At 50.1% G+C, this 13,296-nt stretch overlaps 1 protein-coding gene across 1 annotated transcript in view; it reads left to right on the forward strand.

The window, feature by feature from the left end:
• Positions 1 to 13,296, forward strand: part of kmt2cb (lysine (K)-specific methyltransferase 2Cb) — a 60,471-nt gene that overhangs the window by 44,847 nt on the left and 2,328 nt on the right. Inside the window, exons 38-59 of the mRNA XM_056420219.1 lie at positions 95 to 1,641; positions 1,738 to 1,849; positions 2,390 to 2,456; positions 2,548 to 2,608; positions 2,740 to 2,972; positions 3,574 to 5,190; positions 5,388 to 5,579; positions 6,492 to 6,653; positions 6,759 to 6,888; positions 7,705 to 7,852; positions 8,004 to 8,188; positions 8,283 to 8,419; positions 8,579 to 8,861; positions 9,572 to 9,705; positions 10,261 to 10,371; positions 10,465 to 11,581; positions 11,666 to 11,802; positions 11,911 to 12,053; positions 12,156 to 12,330; positions 12,430 to 12,546; positions 12,634 to 12,707; positions 13,061 to 13,169. Coding sequence (XP_056276194.1) covers positions 95 to 1,641; positions 1,738 to 1,849; positions 2,390 to 2,456; positions 2,548 to 2,608; positions 2,740 to 2,972; positions 3,574 to 5,190; positions 5,388 to 5,579; positions 6,492 to 6,653; positions 6,759 to 6,888; positions 7,705 to 7,852; positions 8,004 to 8,188; positions 8,283 to 8,419; positions 8,579 to 8,861; positions 9,572 to 9,705; positions 10,261 to 10,371; positions 10,465 to 11,581; positions 11,666 to 11,802; positions 11,911 to 12,053; positions 12,156 to 12,330; positions 12,430 to 12,546; positions 12,634 to 12,707; positions 13,061 to 13,169 — 6,991 coding nt within the window. The remainder of the gene's footprint in view (positions 1 to 94; positions 1,642 to 1,737; positions 1,850 to 2,389; positions 2,457 to 2,547; positions 2,609 to 2,739; positions 2,973 to 3,573; positions 5,191 to 5,387; positions 5,580 to 6,491; positions 6,654 to 6,758; positions 6,889 to 7,704; positions 7,853 to 8,003; positions 8,189 to 8,282; positions 8,420 to 8,578; positions 8,862 to 9,571; positions 9,706 to 10,260; positions 10,372 to 10,464; positions 11,582 to 11,665; positions 11,803 to 11,910; positions 12,054 to 12,155; positions 12,331 to 12,429; positions 12,547 to 12,633; positions 12,708 to 13,060; positions 13,170 to 13,296) is intronic.

The following is a 13,296-nucleotide window of genomic DNA, read 5'->3' on the forward strand; positions in this document are numbered from 1 at the left end:
TAATGTGTTTTCAGATAGATGTAATTGATTACACACATCTAGGAATGCCCTTCCCCTCTATTTATACTGTTTTTTTTCATTTATACTATTTCAGGTTTGCATTTCCACCTGGGGTTCTTGGGCCTCACGGGCCACAAGAGTTCTTTCCCCGGGGGCAACACCCGATGCAGGATGTCCCTCCTCAAATGCGACGGTCCACGTCTGTCGAAATGGCAAAGAGTATGGGAGGCAACCCTCTGGGGCTTCCCCAGCACTTCCCATCGCGCGGCATGCCCGTGCAGCAGCACAACATAATGGGCCAGCCTTTTATCGAGCTGCGACACAGAGCGATAGAAAGCAGGCCACGTATGCCATTTCCCCCCGGAGCCATGCCAGGGCACATGGATTTTAATTTGCAGGGTCAAAGACTACAGGGCTTTCAAGGGACACTTGATTCCAGGTTTCCTTTTAATCAGGGGCCCAGGATGGTGGACCCCATGGCCGGCCACACTGGCCATGGACAGCTATCTGCCAGCATGGACAATCTTCATCAGCATGCCCAAATGTCAGGAAACCACGCGCTCAGACAATCTCATTTGATGAGATCCCTGAGCCAGCCTGCTTCAAACGAGAGCCAGAACATGGCAGCGTCTATGATCCTGACTGCACCCCCTGCTGGGCATAGCGAGACCGGCAGTGACGGCGTGGAGGAGAAACTGGATGCAGAAGAATCCGCCGTCAAAGATCTCGAGGACGTGGAGGTGAAGGACTTGGTGGATGCCGACTTGGATAATCTAAATTTGGATCCTGAAGATGGCAAAGACTTGGATCTAGAGACGAATGACCTGCACCTCGACGACTTCCTAACATCTGGGAAATTTGACATCATTGCCTATACAGACCCTGACTTGGATGACATCAAGAAAGACATGTTTAATGAGGAACTGGACCTCAGTGATCCGATGGATGACAATGCAGACACCGCAGATATCAACAAAAACTCAAGCACAAGTGAAGCGTCGTCCAGTTCAGCGTCGGTTTCTGCAAAGTCGGAGGCCTCTGGCGTTCAGTCTTCAGCGGAAGTCAAGCTGGAAGCCCCTGGGAGTCAGGACTCCTGGGCGTCAGGGAAAGAAATAAAAACGGAGGTCAGAGACTGTCAGAAACCCCCTGATGTCGGAGAGCAGCAAGCCGCTGGAAACACCTTCCCCTCAGACCAGCAGGGAGCGCTCTCCGACTCCACCCCGGTCCTGTCTCGTCTGCTCATCAAGCAGCAGCCGGAGGAACCGTCATTAAATCCAATCGGAGAATCCGTCAGTCAGGTTAACCTCATGCCCAACCAAGCCACCGACGCTCAGGATACCTCTGGACTCGCAATACCCGACGCCGCCACCGCAGGAGAAGCCTCGATGAGCGGCTTCGGGGAAGACGATCAGGCGGGGCTCGCCTCCGCGTTGGACCAGAGCGGTCTGACCCTGGCCCAGCAGGTGGCGTTGAGCCAGGCGCTGGGTCAGCACGGCCAGCTCCACCGCCCCCTTCTGCTGGAGGAGCAGCCGCTGCTGCTGCAGGACCTGCTGGACCAGGAGAGGCAGGAGCAGCAGCAGCAGAGGCAGATGCAGGCCATGATACGACAGCGCTCCAGCGACTCCTTCTTCCCCAACATCGGTAAATTATTCAGGCCGCAACTTCGAGTCGTCTAGTTGAGTCGTCATGTTTGAGATTACTCGTCTTTTCTGAGAGTGCGTTATTTGTTATTTGCAGATTTTGACGCCATCACGGATCCCATCATGAAAGCTAAGATGGTTGCTCTGAAAGGCATCAACAAAGTCATGGTTCAGAACAACATGGGGATGACGCCAATGGTCATGAACAGGTACAACGGCTTGTTTGTCTTTTCTTTCTTTAGTACAGGGGTGTCAAACCCGTTTTCATGGTCGGCACATCAGCATCACGGCTGCCTCTTAAAGGGCCCGTTGTAACTGTATAAACTACTCGACCGTATTGTTAAATAACTCTCTTTGCATTTGATTATTGTTTATTTGAGTGTAGAAATATCGCACATAAGAAAATGGCTCTAATATTATAGCATAAATCCATTTAATGTTAAACCTTCAAAATAAAAGCGCAGGATATTTTTCTTAAATTTTTTAAAGAAAAGGTGATCATCTGTCTTTCAAGCCGTCAGGGGCCACATAAAATGACGTGGCGGGCCGGATTTGGCCCACGGGTCTTGTGTTTGATGCTTGTGCTTTAGTAGAACATGTACTACTGATAGTGGGGTTGTATGTATTAGTTTAGGTTTTAAAGCAACGGTGATACCGACCTAATGGCCCAAACATTAAGATATTGTAGAAGTATTGTAGAATGGCGATTGATTGGATGACTAAATGCTTTGTTGTTATTGCTCTCACAGATTTCCTCCTGGTCCTCCGCCACCTTGTCCTGAAAGCACACCGCTTCCTCCCCAAGTGGTTGGACAGGTAATTGAATCATCAATCTGCTTACATTTGATACAAAACTACATAATGAAAAATATCTAAATAAAAAAACATTTGTCAACCTTTCTTTTAGGATGGCAAATTGACACAAGTAGCAAGACCGAATCCTCCAAACTTTGGACCAGGATTTGTCAGTAAGTTCTCTTAATATTCATTTGCATTTTCAACTTTTTGGTTTGAAGGTCTGTCGCGCCTTGAAATGTTAAGAAGTTTGTTTTTCATGCTGTCAAGATTGTTAACAATAAAGTTTTTTTCCTTCTTTCAGATAATGCTCAGAGGGCTCAGTACGAGGAGTGGCTCCAGGAGACTCAGCAACTACTTCAAATGCAGCAGAAGTTTCTGGAAGAGAAGATCGGGGCACACAGGAAGTCTAAGAAAGCCCTGTCTGCCAAGCAGAGAACAGCCAAGAAGGCAGGGAGAGAGTTCCCAGAGGAGGACACCGAGCAGCTCAAACATGTCACGGAGCAGCAGGGTGTCGTGCAGAAACAACTGGAGCAGGTGAATGTTTGGCCTGTCAAGCTCCACCACTGAACTTTACCTCAGCCCTCCTCAGAACAACGACTGTCCTGAGAATTATCCTTTTTTTTATTTTTTATTTTATGGTTTATTTAATAAGGGACAGTGCACATTGATAAAAACATTTCAGTAAATGTGCCAGAGTTTGCCAAGAGGCTATTTTTCATCTGTAGTCCCAATGTTGCTGATGTTTCATTGGAGCTATGAAGCAGAGTTTAATGTTTAAACTAGCTATCTGGCCCTCCACCACAAGGAGTTCCTGAATGCTGTTATGGTTGATGTATGGCTCTCAAATTAGGAATATCTTAATAACTGATGGAAATTCTTTTTATTTAAGCAATATTATTTAACTGAAAATACTATTCTAGGTATTTACTTTATGTAAAATAATTGATATCCGAACAAACAGGGATTTCAAACACACAGGCTTGTGTCTGCGCTGCACCTTTCCAACTTCGGCTTTAAAGTTAAATTCTTCAGTTTGTTTGAAATTAATATATTATTTTTTTTGCAAATGTGATGAAACTCAAGTTTCTGTATATTTCATAGAATAACCTTTTTATTTGTATATGTTCCGTTTCAGATCCGCAAGCAGCAGAAGGAGCATGCTGAGCTCATAGAGGAGTACCGAGTGAAACAACAGCAAAACAATATGACACCCATAATGCCTGGGATTCACCCAATGCCGGACCCGGCTGATATGGTCCCGAGTGGATCACCAGTCGTCCAGCCTCCTCTGAACCCCATCATGCCGATGCCACTTCCTCCTGGCCAGCCAAATCCGCCTCCCTGTATTCCCAACCCACCGCCTGGCTGGCATCCTGGTGCGCCCATAGCGGGACCGGGAATACCCCCCATAATGCCCCCCCAGGTACCCGTGGGAAACCCTGGCCAACCACATCAGATGCCAATGGGAAACCTACCTAAACACTCACAAATGCCTGTGGAAGCTCAGGCCTCACCAGCTCCACCAGGTGGTGTAAAACCCATACAGGGAGGTGGTTTGAAGTTCGACGACAACAACCCATTCAGTGAAGGCTTTCAGGAGCGGGAGAGGAGAGAGAGGCTGAGGGAGCAGCAGGAGAGACAGCGGGTGCAGCTGATGCAGGAAGTTGAACGACAGAGAGCCCTGAAACACCGTATGGAGATGGAGCAGCAAGGGATGATGGGGAAGGATGGGAACATGGCCCCGCTCGCTCAGATGCCATTTTTTAATGCAGAGCTGCCTCAGGACTTCATGCAGCCTCAGCGGCCTCCTCTGCAGCAACAGCTCGCACCAATGTTCCCCCCGCAGCAGGGCATGCAGCCCGGTATGGGCTCACCGCCCAGGGCCTTCATGCAAGGCGAAAGGAGGGCCATGATGGGCAATGGAATGATGCCACGCGACATGGGGCCTGATAATTTTGCCCTACAAGCGTCTCACTTTTCCCAGGGTCAACCCAGACCTCGTCCGTTCAGTGGGCCGGGGATGATGCTTCCGATGCCGGGTGAGGGTCCACCATTTGGCGACACGGCTACGCCTCTGCCGTCTAACTTTCCAGGCTCAGGTCAGTCTCTAATCCAACTCTACTCCAACATCATTCCAGACGAGAAGGGGAAAAAGAAGAGAAACCGCAAAAAGAAGAAGGACGATGACGCAGATTCAGTCAAGACGCCTTCAACGCCACACTCGGACCTCACAACACCGCTCACACCGTGTGTCTCGGACACCTCCACTCCAACCAGAAACACCCATCTATTTGGTGAGCAGGACTTGTCGAGGTCCCCCTTACTGGGATCTTCCACCCCCAGTCACTCAGAGCTGGAGCGGCAGCTTTCTGGAGGCCAAACTGGACACCATGGCCTCTCATCAGACATGGCGAGAACCCAGGCTCAGGAACATGACCGGATCCTCAACAACATCAAGCTGGAGCAGACGGATGCCAGCGAGTGTCATGGGCCACGGGACGGGCCCATCACCTCAGAAATGAGCTCTGTGAAGGAGGAGGGGAAAAAGGGGAGTGGGTCTCCCTTCGCAGCAGGGCAAAGTCCAAACAAGGGGGAAGCCGGCAATGAACTACTGAAACACCTTCTGAAGAACAAGTGCACCCCCCCATCCGGATTGTCCCAGCAGAGGTCGGAGGAGAGCATGCGCCTGGACAAGGAGGAGCTGGCGGACTGCAAAGCATTGCTGAGGCAGAGCTCCATGGACAGCAATGGGGTCAGTGTTTGCGTTAAGTCATACAGCGAGAGCGCTAAGTGATCAACAGAGTGAGTCATAGATGGGCTAGATGATTCAGATGGAGGCTGTGTCATAGCTAGATTGGTATGAGTCATAGCTGTTGATTTGTTGAATGAGTCATTGATCCGTGTCAATTAATGTGTTTTTATGCAAAAAAACATTTTCCTCATCTCCAGGCGTACTCGGACGGCCCCCCAGACTTCCCCGGACCCGTGCTCCTCGAACAGGAGAAGAAGAAAGGGAGGAACAAGAGGGCTCCGAAAGGAGGGGACAAGCCTGCATCCCGCTACAAGAAGAGGAAGAAGGAAGGGGACGAGAGGCAGCTGATGCACTCTGGCCCCGACACGGTGCTGACCCAAATCAAACAGGTGGGATGGATTTCATCGACGCACAACCTGCCCTTCGTTGAATGTGTCGAAGCTGCAGCCCGGCACATCTTCGGGAACAAAGGACGCTCCAAAGATTATAGCCCGGAATGTGAATACCGTATTCCGAGTTTTCAGTATTAATTACCGCCAGAATATAAAATGGTCTCCATTGAGTGCACACACTAATTTCAAATATCATAAGCATATTACTGTAATTGGGTACTTGTTGGATGGCAATTTCACACACAGGTGTTAATATTCAGGCGAGCGGAAGGGGATTCGTGATTATATACCAAGCTCATTGATCAAGGTTTATTAATTTAAACGTCATGACTCGGACTCGCTCATTAGAAATGTATTACAATATCATCTCATTGTCACATTTAATGTAGCTCAGCGAACCAGATGAGCATGCACTTTGCATCGACTCACACGAGTCTGCCTGAAAGGGAAATTATGACCACGACTGTGTGGCTGTGAGCGGTAAAAAGCGCCATCGTCGGACAGCTCACGGTTTGATTCTGCCTTCCTTTACCCGCCTTGTTCTGTGGTCTGCACACAGCAAGGTCGACGACTGCACCCGATATTAGACTTTTTAAATTCGTATTATTCGTCCAATATTCAATCCAGACTCGTGGCCGCCGTCTCAGAGATTTGAGATTTCTAAACCATTTTACAGGCAGTGACAGAACTATGTGATGGCATAACCCGACATGCCAAACCCATGACTAAGGTTAATGCTTGAACACGCCATCCATCCATCTAATAGTAATAATGCTGGTTACGCAAGGTTAATCATAAATATAATGTATGTTATGTAAGCTCTTGTTCATTTTTAAATGTTTCACCATTTTTAATGAAAACGTTGTATCATTTAGTTTGTCTGTATGTTTTCTCTGCCCCGACGCACAGCTGTCCCTGCTGCCCCTCATGGAGCCGCTGATTGGGGTCAACTTTGCCCATTTCGCTCCCTATGGCAGCGGCCAGCTCAACGGAGAGAACCTCCTGTCCGGCACCTTCGGCAGCGCCTCGCTCGACGGAGTGTCCGACTACTACTCCCAACTGGCCTACAAGGTGAGATCTGCTCGCCACACCAAGTTGGATACACAGGGGGTGTATGTTTAGTGTGTGTGTGTGTGTGCAGCATGTGATGACACTGCATTGCTTCTGTTCCTACAGCAGAGTAACCTCAGCAATCCACCGACCCCACCGGCGTCTCTTCCTCCAACCCCGCCGCCTGTGAACCGACAGAAAATGATCAACGGCTTTGCCACGACGGAAGAGCTGGCCAGCAAAGCTGCTGCCATGGGTAAGCGTTCAAGAGGATGTACCTTTTTTTTTTTTTAAAGGCTTTACCTCAGGAAACGTATTTGTTGACTCATTTAATAGTACAGGGTTCGTACGGTCATGGAAAACCTGGAAAAGTCATGGAATTTTAAAATGGTCATTTCCAGGCCTGGAAAAGTCATGGAAAAAACGTAAATCATAAAAGTTTTGGAAAAGTCATGGAAATGTGTTATAATCACATGTTCATTTACGCCGAGTTTGAAATAATTAATATGTTTTTTAAAGAAAGACGCTCAAAATATAAGCCGGCGTACGCTCTCAATACGCTAAATGTTCTAAATTGTTCATGTTTATACCGAGATTTCAGTTTGGTCATGGACATTTGGTTTAAAGTCCTGGAAATCTATTGGTCAAAATGTGTAAGAACCCTGATAGTAATCCCTCTCATTGACCACTGAAGACCCAGAAGTGTGTGTGGTGTGTTTGGGACATTTCTGGGTGTGGAAGCAGAGGCTTTCATCCAAGAGGAAGCTACCGAAGGGGCAGGCTTGATTCAAATACAGCGAGGGGAGACGCCAAGTGGACGAAGCTTGTAGAAAAAGAGTGTATCTGGGGTTGGCTGTCGCATGTGATGCTGCGGGTGGTCCATTGGGCGGCGGAGGGGGCGGCTTACCATGTTGTGTTTACAAACGTTACGTCACAATTCCTGCATAGCAGACCTGTTAATGACATCATCGCAAAATGTACCCCCCTTTATCCCACATTATCCCATTATTTGCATCACTGTGAGCCGGCATACTGAGCACAGTGGTGTTAACTTTGTGCTCCTGTTTCATAGTGTCCAAAGGCCTGGTCCCGAAGCCGCTACACGTCCCCTTTAGGACTGAGGAAGACCTTCTAGCCCGCGCCATTGCACAGGGTCCCAAAACTGTGGATGTTCCGGCCTCCCTCCCCACCCCTCCTCACAACAACCAGGAGGAGCTCAGGTAAAATCCCTTCTCCATTAACGGTTGTCAAATCATTTGTTTGTGTTGATTGCTCGTGTCGTCATGTCATGGTAATGGAGTTTTTTTGTTGCCTGCGGGGTGTCGACAGAGGTGGTTAATATGTTTGTGTCTCCTCCCAAAACGACGACAGCAACAGAGGACAGGAGCCTTGCAAGGACAGGGACACACCGGACAGCTTTGTTCCATCCTCATCTCCTGAAAGCGTAGTTGGCATGGAGATCAGTCGCTACCCAGACCTGTCTCTGGTGAAGGAAGAGCCGCCCTCCCCCTGCCTGTCTCCCATGCTCCCCTTGCTCCCTGCGCCTGACGGGAAAGGTAAACACACATAATGATGTCAAAGTAACACATTTATTCCAGTGCGTTGGCAAACTTTCATGCCATGTCCTCCTTTTTTTGTTTTATTTTCCAGGATCGGAAATCAAGCTGCGGGACATCAAAACGGAGCCCTCTGCGATGTTCTTCGGCTCCCCCTTTGGCTCCATGTCTAATGACTCCAAACAAGGGCTGGTGTCTGTCGCGATCACACTGAGACCAGCTGCAGCAGAGGTAGGAATACATAACGCGTGGCTTCACATACAGGACAATAGATGCATCCCGTTAAAAACAAACGGGCGTTTAAAGGTAATCGACAATCCAGCCCTGCGGGATTTATCCATGAGATTTTGGATGAGATCTAATCGCCTGTACTTTCTTTTGTTGTCTCAGAACATCACGGGTGTAGTGGCGGCCATTTCAGACCTGCTGTGTGTAAAGATCCCCAGTAGCTACGAGGTCAGCAGCAACCCAGACAGGGGGCACCCATCGATGCTCGGCGGTCCGAGGCCGGGCCCCCATGGTGTGGAGCCCCGGTCTCCCATGCTCTTCCACGGACAAGTAGACAACGGAGGGCTCCACGGACGGCCGGGACACATGATGAGGCCCAGTGGAGCGCATGCCATGATGCAACAGCAGCAGGCGCATCACTTCCGTTTCCATCCCAACAGCCCAGGTGAGGAAGTAAAACGGAATAAAATCAGAGCATCTTTAATTACCTTCGCATTGAAAATGCCGGAAGGTTATGTTTTGATCGCCATTTATTTATTTATTTATTTGTATGCGTGTTATTCGCAAATCTCAAAAAGTATTGAACCGAATCGCATGAAATTTGGTGGGATGATTGTTTATTATCCGGGGACCAGTTGATTAGACTTTGGGATCGATCGGGTCAAAGGTCAAAGGTCATGAACAGGTCAAAATCTTTCGCAGAACTCAAAAAGTATTGAACCGAATCGCATGAAATTTGGTGGGATGATTGTTTATTATCCGGGGACCAGTTGATTAGATTTTGGGATCGATCGGGTCAAAGGTCAAGGTCAAAGGTCATGAACAGGTCAAAATGTTCTTGAATCGCATGAAATTTGGTGGAATGATTGGTTATTATCCGGGGACCATTTGATTAGATTTTGGGATCAATCGGGTCAAAGGTCAAGGTCAAGGTCATGGAAAGGTCAAACTCTTTTTTTACCATAGCACGATACATTTTTGTCCAATTGGCATGCAACTAATGCCAAAATGTTCATAATTCAATGCCCAATCTTGTGATATGCGAAGGTATGCGCTCTACCGAGTGCCCATTCTAGTTCAAAGTGTGATTAAAGCTAAACGAATGACTTCCTGTGATGGATATCAAACATCAACATGTGTTTTCTGTTTCTTCAGGCGCAGCTCGCGGACCGGACAAGAAGATCCCCGGTAGTCCGGGATGTAAACCTCAGTGGTGCTGCCACTGTAAAGTGGTGGTTCTGGGAAGTGGAGTGCAGAAATCCATCAAAGATCTCCCCTCCCACTTGAAGGTACCAGATGAATTGGGCTCAAGCAGCAGGGTGGTACATTAAGTGGGCAGGCCACCTTTCAGCTGGAGTGCACATGTGATTTTGAGACTAATAAATACACAGTCCCAGTTCATAAGAAGTCATCTCTACCAAGAAATTATGGATAATTTATTATTGATTTCCAGATGGGGGGGGGCGGGGGGCTAGATGAGCCGTGACTGGATGCCCGGACTTTACTGAGAGGATGTATGAGCTACTTTCAGCCTGAGAGGGCACACACACACGCACGCACACTCTCACTCTCACAGTGTGCACCGGAGTACTACTCCATATATCCTGTGATTATGTAAATCCTGCCTGCTGGAGTTGAATCCATTTCAGATGAATTAGTGGGTTCAACCGCATACCCCATGACTTCAGTGTGTTGTGGTTATTTGAATAGTGTATGTTGTTTTATGTTGATTTCATAACTTCTTTTAACATCAGTGGAACTTAGCAGTTCAAATGGGTGAGCCTTTGTTCAACATCTCATTCCTAATTCAGCCAGTTGAAATGTGGACCGCTTCCTCTCATCAGGAATCGGGAGGCCGTTTGAAATCTGAGGACCTGGTCTTCTGTAGCCACAGCTGCTTCCTCCTCTACTGCTCCTCATCGCCCATGCAATCCAGATCCACCACAGACACAAAGGTACCCTGTAAAACCACCGTGGGTCTAAATATCATGCAACTCATGTTTCTTGGTTTTGCTGGACCTCATGGCTCTCGTTTCCTCTTTCCTAAGCAGTCGGTGTCCCTTCTCTCTGCCTCCGAGCAAACGGAGAGCCTCTCTAAGATCCTGCACCAGTACAGTCACAACATGTCCTCGCTGGACGTTCATTGCCTGGCCCAGCTTCAGCCCAAGCTGTCCCCCCCCTCGACTCCTCCCATCCCCTTCCCCATGGCCGACGAGACACACAAGATGGAGACCAAGTCCGACGCCATCAAGGTCACGGTGAAGCTGAAGGCCCGGCAACGGTCCCACGACGGCTGGCACCAGGGGAAGAGACAGAAAGGACTCCGCTGGAGGAAGTGGACCGTCCAGGTGTTGGTGCCGAGAGGGAATTCACAACTCCCCGACGAGGATAAGATCGACGAGCTCCTGAAGAAACTCGGGGCCTCCCTGCGGCCCCCCGCGTCCCTGCGGGACCACCGGCGCTGCTGCTTCTGCCACCAGTTTGGCGACGGGATCACGGACGGCCCCGCCCGGCTTCTCAACCTGGACCTGGACCTGTGGGTTCACCTGAACTGCGCTCTCTGGTCGACGGAGGTGTACGAGACGCAGGCCGGCGCCCTCATCAACGTGGAGCTGGCGCTGCGCCGCGGCCAATCGGTGCGCTGCGCCTTCTGCCAGCAGACCGGCGCCACCGGCGGCTGCCACCGCCTCCGCTGCACCAACGTCTACCACTTCACCTGCGCCCTGCAGGCCCAGTGCACCTTCTTCAAGGACAAGACCATGCTGTGCCACGCCCACAGGCCCCGGGGCGCCGCCGGGCAGACGCTGGAGCACGAGCTGCGCTGCTTCGCCGTCTTCCGGCGCGTCTACGTCCAGAGAGACGAGGTGCGGCAGATCGCCACCGCCGTGCGGCGGCCCGAGTTGGGCTACACCTTCCGAGTCGGCAGCGTGGTGTTGCACGCCATCGGCCAGCTCACGCCTCTGCAGATGGCAGCCTTCCATTCCTCGACGGCCATCTTCCCGATCGGCTACGAGGCCTGCCGCATATACTGGAGCATGCGCCACGGCAGCCGGCGCTGCCGCTACGTCTGTTCCGTCGAGGACCGGGAGGAGCTGCCGGAGTTCTCCATCAGGGTGATCGAGCAGGGCTACCAAGACCTGGTGCTGACGGACTCCTCTGCAAAAGGTTCGGCCGTCACAAGAACATTGTTGTTGTGTGTGTGTGGACCCGAGGCCAGTGTCTGACCCGGTGTGCTCGACTGTGATCCAGGAGTGTGGGATAAGGTCCTCGGTCCCGTCGCCGAGAAACGGAACGAGGCCGGCACTCTCAAGCTCTTCCCCTTCTACCTGAAAGGAGAGGACCTGTTTGGACTCACGGTCCCTGCAGTCGCCAAGATCTCTGAATCGGTTTGTCGCTGCTTTTCTGGTTTCACACGTGACAATTTAAACAAATGTTTATCTCACATTCTCACGAGGCGGCAGGATATAACCCCCTTTTTTATGTGTTGGTTCCAGCTCCCAGGAGTGGAGGCTTGCGTCGGCTACTCATTCCGTTACGGACGCAACCCTCTTGTGGAGCTGCCTCTCATCTTCAATCTGGCCGGCAGCGCCCGCGCCGCGCCGAGAGCCAGCTCCCCGTACACGGCGCTTGTGATCAGGTAGCGATGAATACGCTCTCTGCGGTCTTCGACATAACCAGTCCGGCATTTTTGATTTGTTTGTTAATATTTCTGCTCTTCACGTCACCTGCTTGCATAAAGGCCACATCCACAGGCTGTGTCCAGCAGCAGTGCCAGGTCGAACCAGAACGTGGCTCAAGGAGAAGGTGGCGCCCCCCACAGCAAGCCTCCAGTAGTGCACCCCAGGTCTTCTCAATACCGCTGGATGAAGAACGAGTGGAGAGCCAACGTCTATCTGGCCCGCTCCCGCGTCCAGGTCAGTGGTCGACGAGATGCTTTAGTTTGTTTTGTGTCGAGCGGCCTCTCGTGGCTTCTCTTTCCCGAGTGAAAACCGTCTTGTGCGCCGCGTCCACAGGGCCTGGGTCTGTTCGCTGCTCGAGACATCGAAAAACAAACGATGGTGATCGAGTACAACGGAACCGTCCTGCGAAACGAGGTCGCCGTCAGGAAGGAGAAGATCTACAAATCTCAGGTATTTAATATGTTGGTAAGCTGAAGTTACATCTCTCTAAAATTAGTGGTAGACAGAAGTAAAACCCTCTTCTTGCCCCCCCAACAGAACCGGACCGTGTTCATGTTCCGCATCGACAGCGAACACGTCGTCGACTCCACTCGAACTGGAGGGCTGGCAAGGTACTGTGGGCGGTCGAGACTTGTCTGCAAACGTAGGAGAACATGTCATTACATCTTTCATCTGCAGCGCCACATCTTGGATAGTGCCGTTGCAAATTAATTAAAAAATGAATGGATCGTGTTTCTCAAGGGGATGCTCCTATAATCTGCTCCGCTGGTATTGCCTCATAGCCCCGCGGTGCTCCAGGTTGAGTTTGTAAAACCATGTGACGGTCATTTGTTCACGAAATACACGCATAACATTTCATTTTCCGATTTAGAATGTAACAATGTCGCTAATTTGACTCAAAGCCACGTTCTAGAATGTCGTGTTCTGCGTCACGATCTCTTTTCACGTCGTCTGGTTCTCCCAGGTACATCAACCACTCCTGCGGCCCCAACTGTGTCGCTGAGGTGGTCACGTTCGAACGGGGTTACAAAATCATCATCAGCTGCAATCGCCGGGTAGAAAAAGGAGAAGAGGTGAATGTCTTTCTTTTCTGTGACTGGTCTTATTCAGACGGTTGAATTAAAGGACGGGTGTCATTTAGATTTTAGCGATATTATCGGTTATTCTTCTTCATCAAATAACTAATTATGAATAATTTTT

The sequence above is a fragment of the Pseudoliparis swirei genome, chromosome 8 (assembly GCF_029220125.1).
Source record: "Pseudoliparis swirei isolate HS2019 ecotype Mariana Trench chromosome 8, NWPU_hadal_v1, whole genome shotgun sequence".
In the NCBI taxonomy this organism is placed as follows: domain Eukaryota; kingdom Metazoa; phylum Chordata; class Actinopteri; order Perciformes; family Liparidae; genus Pseudoliparis; species Pseudoliparis swirei.